Source organism: Emys orbicularis, chromosome 8 (assembly GCF_028017835.1).
Source record: "Emys orbicularis isolate rEmyOrb1 chromosome 8, rEmyOrb1.hap1, whole genome shotgun sequence".
NCBI lineage: Eukaryota > Metazoa > Chordata > Testudines > Emydidae > Emys > Emys orbicularis.
The window spans coordinates 82,888,085-82,907,614 of record NC_088690.1 but is presented as its reverse complement, the minus strand read 5'-3'; the positions used below and the strand labels follow the sequence as shown (position 1 = coordinate 82,907,614).

The following is a 19,530-nucleotide window of genomic DNA, read 5'->3' as shown; positions in this document are numbered from 1 at the left end:
CTGCTGTCAAGAGTTGAAAGTTAAATTATTTGTCAGGAATTTCCCATATTAGGCAGACAATCTATACATTTTCTTAGACTTATGAAATATTGAGGCTTCGCGGGGGTTACCCATGGTTATGAGGCACCTTCCTATCACCTGCCCATAGCATGAGGAGGTCTTGTCTATGCCTGCCTGGGGGTCAGCTCCCCAACCCCACATGCCATGAGCAACACAAGCACTCCCCTCTGGGCCTCGTTGGCCCCACAGTCACTCTACAGGTTAGCGATAGGCACAGTCCAACCCCTGAGCCCTCCAAGCGTTCTGGAGTGTCCTGCCTCTGTTCCACTGGACACACTCAGATTTACAGACTCACTGCTCCCAAAGGAACACTACACCCCAGCTTACTAGATTGCCACAGCACTTAAATAAGTTTATAATGAAAACAAGTAAAAGCTTATTTAACACAGTGATACCAAGTAGAGCCTAGACTTATTTAACTACATATGTTCATGTCTTACAGAGAAAAGCTCACCCAAAGTTCTGCCAGCATTTTACAGCCTGGCTTGGCTGTGATCTTCTGTTTGTGAGACAAGTCACTCTGTCAGCTTGCCTGCTAGGTGAAAGATGCTGAGCGTTTCTTGGTACCCTTAGAGGTAACAGGACAGTTCTTTGTTCTTTTTCAAGAACAGGATAACCCCTATTCTTTTACTTGTCACCAAAGTCCCCTGCCTTAACTCCAAGACTTTGAGAAGATAATTTCCAGTATAGATACATAACTTGCTAAATATTATCCATACATTTTGCATGTTTATGATGATCAGTGGGTTACTGGCTCATAATAGAGACTTTATATGCTGCCTTTTGGTGAAGTTAGTATGTTTTTATCTGACCCAGGGGATCTCTGTAAAATCCTATGCTTCCTCTGGGCCCTCTGCCAGTTGGCACCAAGAGGATTTTGCGTCACAAACACATTTTTCAGTTTAATATAAAAAGGTATGTATCTTAATGGCACACTCAGCTGCGTAGATGATGACTAAACTGTGTAAAACTGCTGTATTCAACTTGGATAGTAACATCCACATGGCAGGGTTCTGTCTTTTTGATTTGTTGGAGTACCATGTACTCTAGTTGCACTATGATGCTGACCCAGCAAAACACTTAAGTATGTGCTTAATTTTAAGCACATGACCAGTCCCATTGACATCAGTGAGACTACTCATGTTTAATTGTCTTGCTGGATCAAGGTGCATACTAACAGTAATAATCCATGATGAAAATGTCAGCTGATTTGATGTATGCATTGTAGTTGTAGCCATGTTGGTCCCCGGGCATTAGAGAGACCAGGTGGGTGAGGTAATATCTTTTAATGGACCGACTTCTGTTAGTGAGAGAGACAAGCTTGCAAGCCATACAGAGCTTGTCTCTCACCAACAGAAGTTAGTCCAATAAAAGATATTACCTTACTCACCTGGTCTCACTGCTTTGATGGTCTACTATCTTTACTGAATATTAATTTTCAGCAATTAGACGTTTACGGGGGGTCATGAATATAATGAAATTATATTGTTACATTGAAGTTACAAGGTATTGAGTTAAAAAATCCCAACGAAAAGCAAAGCTTTTAAAAATGTGAGTTTTTAATGCACATTTGTTTGAATTAAAAAAAAAAAGGCTTCATGGTTTGTTTTGTTTTGTTCATTCAAAAGTTTTCCCTTTCTGGAGAAAATAAACTCATCTGCAAGTAGAAATTAGACATATTCTGAGTGAAAAGTGAAAGCGTGATGAAGAGTTTTTGTTTGTTTGTTTGTTCACAAAAACAATTTTAAGGTACGAGGTGTCACCTGAAACAAATTGGTCAAAATTTCAGCTCAGTGTTTCACTGAAAAGTTTTCAACAGGTCTGCACATTTCTTGTAATTCTTTTGTTCTAAGGTGAAACCTCTAAAGCTACATTCAGCTTTGATCTCTTGCTGGATGGTTTTTATAGACGTGAGAGGAAAGTGCAGTTAAAGTGACCTCTCCTCTGCCTCATTCACTGTTTCACTGCATCCTGTTTGCTCACTTTAGACTCAACTTTATAATGAAAATAATACTCAACATTATTGATTAGTAATTATTTGGTAGTATGTAACATCCAGTCTTTTGGAAATATCCCATTCTTTACCTGTAGCCACTCAGCTTTTCTTAAAGTTGTTTATTTCTAGTTAATGTAGTGCTTTCTCCAAAACTTTCCCAGAAACAGTTCTCCTAGATAAAATATCAATTAGTTTGAGCTGCAGATACATCAGACTTTTCATTTCAGTGGGGTTGTTCAGTTGAAAATGAGGACAGAAATTGGCTCAGCTCTTAATATCTGGAACTTCTGCTGCAGATAGGAGTCTCAAAAGTTTTCCATGTCTGTTGAGTGGGTCTCTCTGCAGGGTTCAAATTTAATTAACTTTTGCTATCAAATGTAGATCTCTATTGTTTCTTAGCCATATTTTACTTTCTGGACATGTGTGAATCCTTTCATGTCTCAAACATTCCACTTAGAACAATCATGCTAGAAAAGCAATCTTACTCCTGTCAAACAAACAAATGAAACACACCACAAAAACAAAAGCAACCCAGCATCTCAACAGAGAACAAACCTAGATTGATTTAAATACAGCATTTCACTTTGTAAAGAAATATAGGCATTCTTTGCAATCTTTCATACATGGAGTCAACAAGTATTCACAGACAAGTGTCCATGGCATTAAACAACACTCCAAACTTAGCTGAAGGCAGGTTAGCATTTTATCTCAACTGGTTCGTCATTTATGTGTGAAGTATATTGGTAAGCAGCGAAGGCATCAAAGATGTTGAAGAGTCCTTGGGGCATGAGAGAGAAATCAAGAAAACCAAGGTGATGGAGACTTCTGCTATTAAAGCTGGGAAAGGAAGAGCTTATTGTGCTTCACTGTTTCAAGGAGGATTTATTTCAAAATAGCATTGACATATTTTTTTCCTTTTCATAAGAGAATATTTTACTTTCCAGAATGCAGGGACATTCTGCTTCCAGTGATTACAAAAGAACTGAAAGAATTACTAGAACAAAGGGAAGAGCAACAACTTCAGCTTCAAGAGAAGAAGTACTGTGTAGAATTACTCAATAGCATCCTGGAGGTCCTCAGCTATCAAGACGCGGTAAGTATTGGTGAAAATGTAGATGGCTCAAGCCTACCAAGGCTGAGATGATTAAGTTGTAAAATATTGATGCTGATGAATCTCGTTTAAATGCTAAATATAAGTTGATGACAAGTTCAACTCATCTATATTTCAGCGGTAAAATTCTATAGCAGTGAGGGTATGAAAGGTGAAATACTAAAATCTAGGGCTTTTTTTCTTTTCAACTTCTGTTTAATATTCCTTGAATAGTCAGACGTTGTAAATCAATCTCCATTCATACCAACTGAGGCTTGGGCCTGTCTAAATTAATTTGTTGAAGTTCATCTTAGACTAAGGTGGTGAAGTATACTAGAATGTTACCTAATATTTATTCTAAAGTTCATATTTTACCTATTTATAAGACATCTTCCTCTCTTCTAAAATTATTTTTGTAAATATTTACTAAATATAGAAAAAGTGGTACTTACATTACATATATTGAACAAAGCTTTCAAAGAAAGATTCAGCTTCATTTACTGTCAATCAGCTTCCTCCTATACTTGGGTGTCACTGGAGATTATGGTTCTGCTTGTAGTATAATGGGACGTTGCTTTGGCGTAGGATCTATTTTTCAAAGTTGCTGCTTTTCTGTAATCATTGAACTCTTGTTCTCTAGCTGATTATTAACTCTGCAAAATGTTGTTTTCTGATGCACTGTGTGAAGAATGTACAACAGCGAGTTCAGGTTAAAATGTAAGTGGAGGACTGTACCTTACTTTAGCTGTACGTGTACTTCTTAATTAAGAGCACACTTGGATGGGCTCCTTAATGTTCTGCGATGGCTGTCTGGATATACAGGGAGGATTTGCTGTTGCTTTGGAGGCTTCTTATGGAATGAGCACATAGGTACTTGAGTTGGGAGCACCGGAGCCTCCATCTTTATCTTGAAGAGTTGTGATGTTCTATTAGATTAATCTCTGTAAGGTTACATCTTACACTACATACCACTCACAGCAATGTGTGGGATATGCATAGCTACATATCGCAGTAGAAAGCGGGCTGCATCCGCGCTGCGGTGGGTAACTACGTGTGTCTGTGAAAGGTTCTGGAAGAGGGGATGCAGCAGGGAAAGGTTTCAGCTGCTCCCAGCTACCTACCCCCTGTCAGAGCCTTGCATAAAGCTGCTGGAGTCTTTCCGAGCTGCCGGAGTCTTTCCCTGTATCAGGGAAGGGTTCCAGCAGTGGGGAGGCAGCCAGATCCTGCTCTGCTAAAAATACCAATGTGGACGCTGTGGCTTGGGTGAGTAGAGAACCGTGTAGGATAGGTCTCAAGTACTTACCTACAGCTTTCAGCCATGTTTTAACTCTACTCATCTAAGCCGTGCCTTGCTCTCTACACTGCTATTTGTACCCATGCTAGGGGGCCTACGTGAGTATGTACACTACATGTCACTGAAAGAAGCGTGCAGTGTAGACGTACCCTCAATGATACAGTGATGCTTCCTGGGGGCATCCAGGGTCATTAGGTACCTCGCTACCACCTTCCCATAGTGTGAGGAAGCCTTGTCTGTGCCTACTGTAGGTCAGTTCACCAGCCTCTGGCAACACAAGCACTACCTTCTAGGCTTACACAGGCCCTGCACACTCCCTTTACAAGTTAACAATATATGCACATGCCAACTCGCAAGTCCTCCAAGAGTCCCCCTGGAGTGGCCAGCCCCCTATCCATTGGACACTCCCAAAATTCCCAGATCCTCTGCTCCCACAGGAACCATACACCCAGCTCACCAGTTACACCTTAGATCACAGCTCTGCTTAACACATAGCACTTTGATACGTTGACAGTAACAAGAAGAAGTTTATTTAACAAAGAACAGAGATTTGAGAAGAAGCAAGTAGAATGAATGGAATCAAAAGGTTACATATAAAATAAAATCATAAAACACTTTCTAGACTGTGAGCGTCATTAACATGATATTCCCCGTCTCGTAAAGCTCTCCCAAAGTTTCTCTCCCAGTGTTTAAGAGCCAGACTGAGGGTGATGCTCTGTTCATAAGACAAGACAGCTGGCAGCTCTTCCCCTTGGTGAAGGATAACTGGGTGTAAATCTGCACCCCACATATAGTTCCAACAATTCATTGTCTTCATTTGTAAAATGGGTTAATCTGCTGCTCCCTTCTCTCTCCCCCCCACCCGAGCCTCCCCTGGAGACTTTGCAATCACTTGATTAGCATTTTGCTTAGGCTGTAAATAGGTGTTCATTGTGAAGTATACACTACTTATCAACCTGTCTATGTACATTAGCATGTCTTGCCTGAAAGAAACTTGTTCATCACCTTCTGATGACCAACCCCAAGTCACAGACTTGAGAAGATAATTGTCTGTATATATTGACAACTCCATACATGTTTTCTGTACAAACGTTTCATCATAATTATGAGGACCAGCATGACACATGCTTATAGAAGAGACCTAACATGACATTCTTTAGTGGACTTGTATTGTACATATCAAACCCAGGGCATCCCTGTAACCCTTATGAACTCCTGTACCCTCTGCCAGTTAGCACCAAGAGATCCCTGGGTCACAGATTCTGGGGATAAAGACAAATTTATTTTACTCTGATTTTACCTTCTCATATTTAAGTGGGGCCATATTCCAATGACACAATCACCACTGTACATTGGTTGTATAGTTCTGTAGTTCTCAAAGTGTGATAGGCATTTTAGGCCTATTTGTAAAGGTGAAGAGTTTCCTATATTTTCAGGGGGTTCTTATTCTCTCATTCTCGTTTACTTCATGGAGGAGCTAAATGATAGTTAATTGGGTTTGTGGGAAAACATGGAATGTAAAGAGGGAGTTATCAAAGGAGATGGGGAAACTTTGGTGGATTAAGTAAAGCAGGGGATTACAGGCTTGTGAAACTCTATGATGAGTAGAACACAAGAATGAAAAGGGATGGGTAAATGTTTTGCACAAACTTATTACATATCTCAAGTAATATATTTTAAATAGGTTAATTTTTTCAAATTAAATCACTCAGTTTCAGTTCTAGGATGCTGCCATGTTAAAGGTGAAAAAAATTATGAAAGTAATGCTTAACATTTACTAATATGCCCATTTTCAAAGAGTTTAGGAAATGAGAACTCTAGGGTCACTTGTAAATCCTTTTGAAGTATATGTAGTTAATGCAAAAGCTATTTTCCTCTCTAAGCCTTTTATTTCCTTTTGAAGTAGAGAACTGTTGAAGTATTAACAAAGAAAGGTGAAGCTTTAGAACATCTGACTTGTTAACATTGCATTCTGATTTTGATAATACAGCTAAAATTTCAAAATGGTTTTCAGATTCCTCACTTGAAATGGAGTTAATTCCAGTATACTTTTCCAGAAGCTGGGAATGGGCGACGGGATGGATCACTTGATGATTACCTGTTCTGTTCATTCCCTCTGGGGCACCTGGCATTGGCCACTGTCGGAAGACAAGATACTGCGTTAGATGAACCTTTGGTCTGACCCAGTATGGCCATTCTTATGTTCATGTGCTGAGTAAAAGGTGGCTTTGAAAATTTGCATCTTGAAAAGATCTTGTTTTTGATGTGAAATTAGTGTTTTTAACTTCATGAAAATGCAAAATTTGAGGGGTTTGAAAACACTCAAATTTAAACTGATATTTCTGCAGCTGTTCCTAAAACTCAGCAGGTAAATAAACTGCAAAACTGATTAAACAAACATGTTCTTGTTTCAGTGGAATGCAATATTTTATTCTCTTTGGTTTTCCATGTTTACTGAAACTCTGGCAACTGTGCGTGCTCAGCAATTCTGAAAACCCTTGAAAACTGCTTATTTTAAAGGGATTTTTAAATTAGAAAAATATTTTAGATTTTACTTCAGAATACTTCAGTTCTAAAACCATTTGAATACTAGTGTGCTGCTGAAAGTTTAAAGAGCTGCTAGATTTTTAAATCTTGCCTTATAGAAAATTGATAATCATGGCAAATTGGTGGCTACTCTTGGCCAGTTTTAACAAGTAAAAATCTTAGGATTGATCACCTTGCATAAGAAGTACCCTGTACAATGTGCACAGTGTTCTGCTCCTTAGACCGGTGGATGTGACCTGTGCAGATCCTTGCCTTGTCTACACTGGCAATGGTGTGTAAGGGTATGTGTAGCTACAGTGAAATGCAGGCTGTGTCCACACTGAAATATGTATCTACATATGGTAATGAAAGGCTCTGGCAGGGGGAAGTAGTGAGGAAGTTTCCAGCAGTGAGATGCTGCCATAACCTTTTCCTGCTGTCTCCTCCCTGCCAGGGCCTTTTCCTGCTTCTGGGGCCTTTCCCTGTGGCAGGGAAAGACCCGAGGCAGTGGGATGCTCCACTGCTAAAATTAGTGTAGACAGGGGAAGCATTGTTTGGGCGAGTATAGAGAGCCATGTAGGGTACATGATGCTTGGTTCTGGCATGTCTTTACTCACCTAAACTGTGCCTGACTGTCTGCACAGCTATTCACACCTGTGTATGTACTCTCCACACCACCGTAAGTGTGTTAGAGAGCCCCTGATACACAAGTGGATGCTAAGGTTTTTGAAGGCTGGTCCTGTCCTGTTCATTGGTTCTTGACTTCTGTGGCTATTGAGAAGCCTCCCAGTTAGCTATTGCCATTTAATTCTTCTTGGGGGATAAGTGGGATGCCTTTTGCAATAAAATTATGTTGATCCAGTTCTCGTTTTGATTCTGAATCCCTGCAGAGTTGAGGTTGGGACAATATAATTTGGAGCAGCTATACCCCAAGCCCTACCTTCTGCAGACATGTGGAATGATGTTTCCCACCATATAGCCACTGAGCACCTTCTCCATGAATTATTCTGCAATGCTGAGAAGTGGATGGGTTAAATACACTGTAATCCTGGTATAATTTTTAAAGAAAAATGAAGTAAATGCCTGTACTCAGCAAGAAAGTCTTTACTCACCCATTTTTTTTGTCATTTAAATATGACCTTGAAATAGAAACGCCATCTTTATAAAGATCAACAATCGATATGTCCTGGAGGCAAACTTAGATACTTGGGAATTTTAGTAGCTACTCCATTTCAGACCTCTGATAGGAACAAAGATTAGATAACAGAGATGCTCTATTTCTCAAAATTGAAAAGTCAAAAATACAGAATCAATTTTTTAAAAATAATATTGATAGTTTTAGCAATGGGTTTTAAAACTGATTTTAATCTTTAGATACTATTCTAAGGGGTTTTTACTATTTAAGCACTGCCAGTGTTACAAATTAGAGGTCCAATGGTCCAATAACATAACTGTCCAGACAAAAGAGAAAATGTGTCTACACAGTGTATGAGATGCTCACAACAATACACTCAGAGTATATTTTTAAAATAGATTTGTGATAGCATTTTTGCAAATTTTTCTTTTCACACACGGTTAAAATAATAAAGTATGATTTTAATATTACTTAATTGTAATTTATCACTTCTAAGAACTGGCTCAGCCTTCAGATGAGATCATGCCAATTGGAGACATTTAATTATCTAAAAATGGAAACAAAAAACACCCAAAGTGCCATTCTTTACATGGATGAGCAGGATCCATTAATAATTATACAAAATAAAATATTATTGAGGAAATACCTGAAAGCGAGCAAAGGGAGGACAGCCTTTCCTTTAAACACTGCACACAAGGTTTGCAGAATTAGCAATATCTATATTTAAAAAAATATGCTTGATATAAATTTAAAAAAATCAAATTTACCTTACGAAGGATCAGATCCTACAGCCATTGCTCCTCGCTCTCTTTACTCAAACAAGTAGTCCCGTTGATTTAGATGGGACAGTGTCACGTTCTGGGATTCAATCCAGACCAGTGAGGGGTTGTCACCACCTGCCCCGCAACCTTGGGTGCCTCACAATGCTTTGCTCTTGTGGTTCCAAAGCTGGGCTGCTCACAAACAGCCAAACAGCATGTAGATCACACCCTGAGTGTTTGTGTCCAGCTACAGCCCTGGTCCAGCAACCCTGACCCTAGCAGCTTGTCAGCAATACACCAGCCACATTCTGGCTTCCAGCAGCCTTGGTTACTACATATAGGGTGATTGCAATGCACTCCCAGTCCCGAATTTTCCCTAAAATGTGTTCTGCACTGTCCAGCCCTCTCTGGAGCAGTTTGGATATTAGACGTCCAATCGCCCTATAAGGGGTCAATATTCAACAGTTGGCTACTTCAGTTGGCGTTACCAAACAATTCAGTTTAAACACAGCACTGGATTAGTTTTGATTTTAAAAAAATCAAACAAGCTTATTTAACTACAAAGAGAGATTTTAAGTGAGCACAAGTGTAAGGTATTAAAGTCAGAAATGGTTACAAGAGAAATAAAGATGAAAACATGTTCTAGTAGGTAAAATTTAACAACCCCGGCTTGATTCAAGGTAAAGTCCTTACCACATGTTTCCAGCAGCATTGCTAATCAAATTTTCTTGTCAGGATCCCTCCCAAAAGTCAAAAGGCTGGTTCCTTTGTCATCTTAGTTGAGAGAGAGAAAGAGCGAAAGGAAGATAGGGAAAGATAGCCTGGGGTATTTTTGCCCCTCATTTTTATAGTACAGTTACCTTTTAAAATGTCTTTTCCTGAGCATTACCCCTAGATAAAGTTCCTTCCTTCTATGACACTGGAGACATGGAGTCTTGTGGTGACAGAGGTTTCATGTTGTTGTTTGCTAAAATGCAGATCAATCTGTTCTTGCACCCACTTCCTTGCCAAAGAATGGCTCCTTGACCAGTAATTGCCAGTCAACTTTGACACCTTGTGTCAAAGGCCAGCTTGTCCTTTGCCTTTGAGAAATGAGTTGACCTCTTTTGCTGTCCCAAGGACCCTGTTTACTACTTGAGGTAAACACACATTTATTTGTTTAGACTGTTTAACAACATCTGCCTAGTCAGGGCTACATGGGTTTGAATGTATGCTAACCTCACGATACAGGGGAAATTCATAACTTTACATATAATGTTGCTGCATACGTTTCACCATGATATTATGGACCAGTGAGTTATTAGTTTTCAAATGATTTCCCACAAAACATATTGTGTTCAAAGAATATTACAATAGTGTGTGGTATTGGGGGTGGGGTGTGTATAAATGGATGTATTCTGTAACAGACAGTTGACATGGGGAGGACCAATCAGATAAGTAAGGAAATTTTCATTTTAATCCAAAAGCCATTTTTATCAAAAGTTTAGATGGGAAAAAATTGACCAGGTCTAAAACTAGGCATGAATTTGGCTTGATCATTAAAGTGTGAGGTTCTACCAGAATCAAAACACTGCCACTGCTGTCCGTCTAAACTTTCACATAGTAAAAGGTGAGGTAACCTATATTGTTTGTTTGGTGCTTTGATGTCTGGGGCCCAAGTTAAACATTGTTAGCTATGTTTTTCTTTACTTAGATGTTTGTTTTTACATAGCTACAGTGTTCTGTTGTTCTTTTAAATTAATGGATGCTTATGTATGACCTTAGGTTTATCTTGATGATATTTTTATTTAAGAACACGTGGGATTTTTAGAAGTGCCTAAGAGTACGTCCACCCAACCAAAAAAAACCCAGCAGCAACAAGTCTCAGAGCCCAGGTCAACTGACTCAGGCAGGTGATGTGGGGCTCATGCTACAGGGATAAAAATAGCAATGCAGTTGTTTGGGCTTGGGCTGGAGCTCAGGTTCTGAAACCCAGCAAGGGGGGGTCGGTCTTGGAGCTTGGGCTCTAGCCTGAGCCTGAATGTCTATACTCCTATTTCTATATTCCCACAACATGAGCCCAAATCAGTTGATCCAGACTCTGAGACTTGATGCCATGGGTCTTTTTTTCGCTGTGTTAGATGTACCCAGAGTGACATAAGAGCCGCAGTTCCATTTACTTGGAAAATGGTTTTCAATTGAACTTCTGCTCTTAAGTCATTTAGGCCTGGTCTACACTACGACTTTAATTCGGATTTAGCTGCTTTAATTCGAATTAACGCTTGACCCGTCCACACAACGAAGCCATTTAATTCGAATTAAAGAGCCCTTTAATTCGATTTCTGTACTCCTCCTCGACGAGAGGAGTAGCGTTAAAATCGGTATTGTTAATCCGAATTAAGGTTAGTGTGGCCGCAATTCGATGTTATTGGCAATTAGATGTTATTGGCTACCCACAATGCAACGCTCTGGAAATCGATGCTACTACGGTAGCTTGGACGCACACCACCGAATTAATGGTGCCTAGTGTGGCCGAATACATTCGAATTTATAAAATCGGTTTCCTAAATTCGAATTATATAAATTCGGATTAATCCTGTAGTGTAGACATACCCTTAGGCATTGCTGAATCAGTGACACAGTCACTTAGGCACAGTGTTTTGGTTGTTGTAAATACATATCATACAGAGCCACATGGACTGGGACACAAGTGACCTGGTTCTACTTCCATTTCTGCCACTGACTCACCAAGATCTTAAACAAGCAGCTTATACTGGGATTTTGTAAAACACCTACTGGAGTTGTTATCCGGGGTTTTCAGAACCCACAGCAGGAGCAACTTACCTATTTCACTCCAGGTGGTGTCAGGAATAAATCAATGGGAACACAGCAATTCTTTCTGATAAGAGATTAAATGCAAGTAAGCGTTCTTTTGTCTAACACTGCAGTTTATTAGATTTAAGCAGACAGACCTAAGCAATAGGTTTAGAACACCCTAGATATTTACCTAAATTCTGGAATAGTACTGAGTAATTAACAGTGGGTTTGCAGTGGCCACTGCTTACCCACTGGGGAGAAAAGGTGTCCAGAAAAACATCTATCAAGATGGTTTCAGAGAACTGCTTCAAAGTATACTCTATTATTTAGACTTTTATAACTAACTTCTACAAAACACACAGGTCATAATGACCCCTACTGGATCATTACTTTTTCTAACTTTTAATAAACATCTAATATTAGAAGAGCCCAGACTCAAGGTCTTCCAACCAACAAGGTTTTCAGTCTTTCTTGTTTACTTTTTCGCCCTCCTCTTATTCTGATTAGCAGAAACTGCCAACAAGTTTTTGACCTTGCATTTAAATGCCGGTCTTCAAATTAACCTTTAACTACGTGGTGTTATATTTTATTAATTCATGGTGGCTGAATGCACATAATCTGGTTGCAATTGGCTTGATCACATTTTGGGGTATACCCCCCCCTCAAATCCAGGGTAATAGTCAGGCACCCAACTACCACTGACTTTGGGGGTAAGGTACCCAACTCCCTTAGTCCCTTTTGAAAATCCCATCCATGGATTCTGTGCCTCAATTTCTCTGTCTTTAAAATGGGATATTGATCCTTGTTTTTTTCCTCATAAAGTTACACAGAGATTTGTGGATGGATAGTGCATTGTTAGTATTTTGTATATTTCATTAATAAAAAGATTAATAATAATAAACCTAATCATTACTGAGACAAAAATCCCTTCTACTTCTATCTCTTGGAGGACAAAAATACTAATGTTAACATCTAACATTAAATTCATTATGTTCAAATATGTTTCCAGCATCTAAAAGGATCAGAAGTTCAAAATCCAGGATTAGGGATATGATGGATGAAGAGCTCCATTTTTGCCTGCTGCTTCTCCTGCTTTGGGATTGATTGATTAATTAATTTAATTTAAAGTGAACTTTAAATGTTCACTTATTTAACTTAGAACAGCACCACTCATTAAGAAAATTTTGCAGCTGGCTTCAGTTTCTCTGGTTAAAAATTGATCCACTAAAATAGGATTATGCCTAAAAATCTAAACTTTATTTGAATTGCGTGGATGTTTAGAGAATGAAAAATAATGCCTTTCTTGACATCTAAAGTGAAGTTGTTTCAGATAATTAAAGAGTAAACAAGGTATTGATATTATAATACAGTTGCATGTTTCAGCTGCTGTTCTTATCTATTACAGCCTCTGCAGCATATGACTCATAGAGATGCTTTTCCTTACTCTGTTTGACATACTTTTCATATAATGCCAAATTCACAGTTACGTTTTGCATATGAAAGACGCATTGAATCTGCAAGATTAAATAAATTGATTGTACTCCTTCACTGCCCTTTAAGGAGCAAGCTTTGTTGTTTTCCTCAGTTATCTTGAAAAGCTGTTGTCTTTTTCCTGCTCAACTGCTTGCAATTGTATATAATTTATAACATTTAATTTGTGCAGTCACTAGGGGTTTTTATAACTGGGATTCATTTTGTTTCATTTCTTTCTTTCATTTTTGTCCCTTTTAAAAGACATACTTTTATTCCATTTATCCCACTTTAACACACACACTCTCAAAACTGGACTTCACAGACTTTTTTTAAAAAGCCAATGTTGATTGTGCTAACAGAGTTATAAATCCCTCCCAGCCAGGGCCGGCTCCAGGGTTTTTGCTGCCCCAAGCGGCAGGGGGGAAAAAAAAAATGCGATCGGCGGCACTTCAGCAGCAGCGGCAGCTCCACCACGCCGCTTTCTTCTTTGGCGGCACTTCGGCAGCGGGTCCTTCACTCCGAGAGGGACCGAGGGACCTGCTGCTGAAGAGCCAGACGTGCCGCCCCAAGCACCTGCTTGCTGCGCTGGTGCCTGGAGCCTGCCCTGCTCCCAGCACACACCCACAGATACATTTGCATAATCTCTTTCACATGCAGGTTATCACATGATCATTTCCCCCATTGTGCCATTTTAGCAAATCCATGCACACACTTAGGTAAAAGTGTGTGTGCGCGTGCATTCTCGGTATGGGGTGGGAAGGGTAAGTACCCTAGAAATATAGACTAGTCTTGAAAAATTCTAGGTACTCAGCCAGTTAGATGGAATATGATTTTCCCTACTACTTGGGTATGTCAGGGGCACTAATATCTGTAGCATATCTGCAAATATCTGTTTTATATGCCGGCATCTCAGCGAAGCCATAGGAGGAAAAAAGCTATAGCAAAGAATGTAAATAGCAGAAGGAGTCACAGAAGAGGTTAATACCTAAAATGCTCCTCATCAGCCTATTGTGAAGTCTCTACTCTAAGAAAACTCTCAGCAGTTTTGATGGGGGCCTGAGGAAGTGTGGAGTGTGAGAGTGTGGAAGCAGGCCCAAAATAAACGGAACTTATAAAAATAAAGGACAATTGTCCTGTGTCATTTAACTGTGGGACGTTGAGTTGAAACACAGAATTCAGGAAGGCTAGTCTTCCTTTTAGGATCCAATGACCAAACAAGAAGTGGCAGATGAAGACATCCTGTTCTGGTGGTTGAACAATTTTTTTCAATGAAAAAATAAATAGAAAAATGAGATTTCCAAAACAATTTTCATGGACAAAAATCATTGTCAAATTAGTAATTTTTCAGAGAAATTTCAAATCAAATGTTCAGAGGAAAAACATGAAATAATTCAAAATTTTAGGAATTTTCTTTCCAAATAATGAGGATGACCCATTTTCTCTCACTTTAACTCTTTTTCACTGGGACAAGGTGTGGGGGGAAAGTGAGAAGAAAAACCAAAACATGAGAAACAAAATTTTCATTTAACAGTTGAAAAAAAATTTTTGTTAACAAAATGAAAACTGGTAATATTTTTTCTGACACTTGAAATGGCGAAGAAAAGCTCCAGTCTAGTCCTTAACCCGGAAGCAATTTGAGAACACTTGAGATGAATCACTTCATACTATAAATTGTATAGCTTGAAGGTAAAGGGTGTTGTGTACTTCCCTAAAATGACTAGCCATGAGTAATGCTGTCATGTTTTCCCATATTATTTCATTTTTAGAGATGTCCATGTGTATTTGGACTGTGGTGGACCAGGTGGGAGGGTAAATGTATTCCTTGGGAAAGACTGGATCAACGGCACATCTGCCTTGAGGGGGTCAGGAGGGACTTCAAAGATCACTTCAGGTTGACTTTTTTTTTTTAATCTCTACTTTGGTTCAGTTTATCATGCGTAAAACACATGTCTGGCACTGAGGTTACAAATCACCACCTCTCTCTAATTCCATCTTCCCTGTTGAGCCGTGACAGATCTGCTTCCCCTAGGCCCCAGCGAGCAGTTGTTGTTCTCCAGCAGCAATTTCAAAGCTCCTATCCTGGGAGCAATGTCCTCCTACCTTCATGATAGAAGTGGGCATATAATAAAATCAGGTGCACTATTGTACAGCAGTAATTGTACATATCTGTACTGTATTGCATCTGGGAGCTGCATAACATATATTTAGCTTTTCCCCCTAATTCAGGTGAACAGTGGCAGCTTACAGGGAGCTCAGCTTCCCCCTTTACACAGATTACTAAATAATTTAAATGATAAAATGTAGGTCTAGAAAAAGACTTAATAGATTAAATCCATCAACTTCCAGGTGCAGGGTTTAATCCCCAGAGAAAGGATATCACATATAATATAAAATATTAATCTTCTACTACCTTAGAATTTAGATAAAGGGCAAATAAATTCAAATGTAAACCAGTAAGTCTAAATTTAAATAAAATATTGATTTACATTAAATGAAAAGAATTTTAAAAAGCTGAAACTTGAAAAAAAAATCAATTCAACCCATCCAGTTTAGAAAGTGAAAATAGTTGAGTGTTCTGTTCCATCCTTCTGCCAGTCAGGATTGTTGCCTTTTGCATGCTGTTCTCATGCTCTATTCAGCCTAGTTTTAAATGTCTCAAACAATGGCCCTTTCGACAACATGGAAACAACTATAACTTAATTAACATATAGATATATAGGTAGGTGTGTGTTAATGTTTTGTTAGGAGTAAAGTGTCTAATTAGAGTTTTCCTATGAGGCATTTGGGAAGGACTTATCCAAAAATAGATCCAACTTTGCACACACTTATTCAGTGGCTAGGGAAAAAGGCTCGTCAGAAGTCTCTGAAGGAATTCAGTAGCAACATCAGCATGTGACATGCCCTCTGGAAACTTCAGATGTGCCAGCCTAACTGGGAAGTCCGCCAAACAACCATATGCTAGTGTTGGAAAGTTACCTACCCCAGCATGGCATCTGGCACTGTAATTGCTAATCAAAGAGACAGGATGAGTGTTATAATGTGTTTAGGTAAGTGACATTAAGTACAAGGGTATTGTTTGTAATTTAATAAAATGTGAATATATTAAAAAGTTTTAACTTCTTTAAGGCCTAAGTGGGTTATGATATTGTTTTAGTGCTGGTTCGTTGTTTTATTACTAAACATCACATTTGAGATAAGTAATTTAAAGAAAAATAGCAACGCGCAACAAAGGAAAAATGTAAGGATCAAAGGAAAGGAATGTGCATGAACATACGTCATCCTGGAGGCAGCAGATACAGAATGTTTTACCAAGTTGAGAAAGGGCTTGTTAGTGGAGAGGGCATGGCGCTTTGTTACATATATGAGGATTTGGCTCAGCCAGAGTCTTTCCAGACTTCTGGAAATGTCCAGTTCACACTGCTGTTACTCAGTAGACTAAGACCTGCATTAATATTGATTAGGATTGTATAATCTCAATAATATGGGTACTAATTTGGTAACAGCGTGCCTTCCAGGAATGGGCTGGACTGTGTGACAGCCTGGTGTTTCTAATAATGAAAATAGGTTTAATAGGGGCCAACCAGCTTTTTCTACTAGGTTCTTTAGCCTGATGAGCAAGCAATCCCGGGAGTGCACTACTGTAGATCTCTATGGGACAGGCAGGGCGCAGTCACATAATTTAATTCATGCATATCCTCTCTGTCCATCTTAACGTTAAGTAGTCTGGATTATATTTAATAACAGCATGTCTGTCCCTGTTCACTGTCTCCATGACAAAGTATAAGTTTAGGCTGACGTGATTCTGGTATAAAGTTAAAACTTAGCATAGGTGATTTTAACATGTCCTATTTAATCTACTGGAAATCTGCTTATTATTGTAATAGCAATAGCTCCTCCTCATTATTTGCATTAGACTAGTGCTTAGAGACCCGTCAGGATCAGGGCCCCATTGTTCTAGGCACTGCACAGATAGGAAGAGAGTATCTGCTTAGAAAAATTTATAATATAATTAGACAAAAATGGTGAGAGGGGAAACTGAGGCACTGAAGTGATTTGCTCAAGGCATGCAGCAGACCGATGGTAGAACACTCTTGAATATCCATAAAATAGGTAGCTTGAGTGCTTCCTTCTGAGAACCATTGGATCCCCTAGAGCAAAGAGCCTAGAACTCCAGAGTTAAGTGGTAAAATTAAACCTAGAAATAATTGCTGTATAGCAGCCATTCTGCAAGTGAAGTCAGACATCACTGATAATGCTCTTATAAAGGCTAGTGCCCCAAATTACCTTGAGAACCAAATTGTGTTCAGTCAGCAAGAACTTATTTCCTTGCACCTCCGTAACCTGGAAAAGTTTCAATATATTTTAAATTCTAAACAACTGGGCATTTTGCAGAAATGGGGGCCATGCTGAAGTTGCTCAATCAGGGCAAACTGCAAAGAATGGGGCAGACGATCCCCAAAACCGGTGGTTATTCTAATACTTAGATTCACCAAGGCAGTGACAAAACAGCTTCTACAATACCTTCCTGGTGACCCAGAAGCCAATACACAGTTCTCTTAAAGCAACCCAGCCTGTGGACTCCCTCCCAGACAGCCAAGTCAAATATGATGATTATTGAAAATCTTGTTCATCATAAAAGAAGTTCTACCAATCCCAAAGGATCAGACACATTACCCACCAAGTTAATGAATACTTCAGATCTTACCCAAATACACACTTACAGCCAATTCTTAATAACTAAACTAAAGTTTATTAAAAAAGAAAAAATCATTATACATACAGCTATGAGTTCAGTTCTGAGATCAGTTTCATAGAAGAGGTGGTGAATTTTGGAGTTGCAAAGAGTTCTTAGAATTAGTCCATAGGTTCAGTCCAATGTCCAATAGCAGGGTGATCCAAATGATTTTGGAGACCTCAATCTTGCAGTTTAATGCTTTCCCTGAGAAAGCATAATCAGATTTGAGATAAAAAGGAGCAGAACCCAAGGGTCCCCTTCATAGTTCTTTTGCAGTGTGCAGTCCTTGGGTAAACAAAAGGCAATCATTGTGACTTTGAAGTAGACCTATTCCCAAAGCATCACTGGTAATTAGCTACATGGATTAACATAAGCAATTGCCTATCTTCCACCATTTCACAAGTGATTTACCACAAACTTCAAATAAAAATTGACAGCGATATCAGTACGTTTAAATGTTAAGATCATTTTTTGATCTCTGAATCAACAGAATACAGCATAGACAAGAACTGTTTGGTTACCTTGTTAACCTCTAACAATATGTACATAAATACACAAAAACACAATCATTAACTATTACTATGTCTCTAAATTTTGAATGTGGGTCAATTAGCATGAAAGTTGCTTAACCATTTTTGGCCCCATATCATAGCTTGAAACCCTAGGGATAGGATATACAAATGTCCTTAGTATTGGCCTAACTCTGCTCTCATTGAGGTTGGTGGTAAAAGTTCCATTGACTTAACTGGGAGAAGTTATGCCAAGGTGTCATGCTTTTGGAAATCCTACCCTGGATTCCTGATATGACAGAATCAGGATTGCTCAAATAGTTTTTAGATTCTTCTGTTTAATTTAAAAATGGTTCTGTGTGTGTATTATAAGTGAAAATAGCAATAAGACAGGAATGGCACTATTTTAATTAAATCAGACATCAAATGAGTTTTGTAGTATGAGGCCTTTAATAATCTGTGAACTTCAGTTGTAGGACAAAGTCACATGCCATGTGTTCATGGCTATGATAAAGATTCACTGAAATGTTATATAATTATTTTAAAATCACGGACATGTCGTTTGACACTCTTTCATAAGATGACTTGCTTCTACTCTAGTCTGTAGTGTTCCATTATTCAATATAATCTATTAGAAGTATCTTTATATGTGCAGGGTTACATGATAAAGTGAATTTGTAAATAAACGTTTCACCTCTGTAGATCTGAATTCAATCTCGGCCTAGGACAGAAGTGAATTGTGTCGCAGATTGCATAACACTGATAGCTGGAAGTATCTGCTTGAGAAGCCATTGGTTGGCTTCCCCCAGCTTCCATTGGCTGGGAATCGTGAACTGCAGCCATTGGGAGCTGCAGGTGGCCGTGCCTGCGGACAGTCAATGTAAACAAACTGTCTCATGGCCCACCATCAGATTATGCCGCATATTGCCCACCACTGCTCTAGAGGAAGGGTGATGATTGATTTACTACAATGACCTCATTTACAAATTACCCAGGCTGTTGACCCAAGACTCTTTGAGGCCTATTTAAATAACAGGTAGCTGTATCAATCATAACTTGATTATAAACTATCATCTTCAACTATAATCTATGCATAAGATTTCCATGCATTTTAACTCCATGTTAATTTTGAAGCATCTGCATTGTTCCTCTAAA

At 38.9% G+C, this 19,530-nt stretch overlaps 1 protein-coding gene across 1 annotated transcript in view; it reads left to right on the top strand.

Annotated features, from left to right (window-relative positions):
• The window catches only part of DOCK2 (dedicator of cytokinesis 2), a 500,992-nt gene that overhangs the window by 184,571 nt on the left and 296,891 nt on the right, over positions 1-19,530 (top strand). The window contains exon 26 of the mRNA XM_065410088.1: positions 3,001-3,149. Coding sequence (XP_065266160.1) covers positions 3,001-3,149 — 149 coding nt within the window. The remainder of the gene's footprint in view (positions 1-3,000; positions 3,150-19,530) is intronic.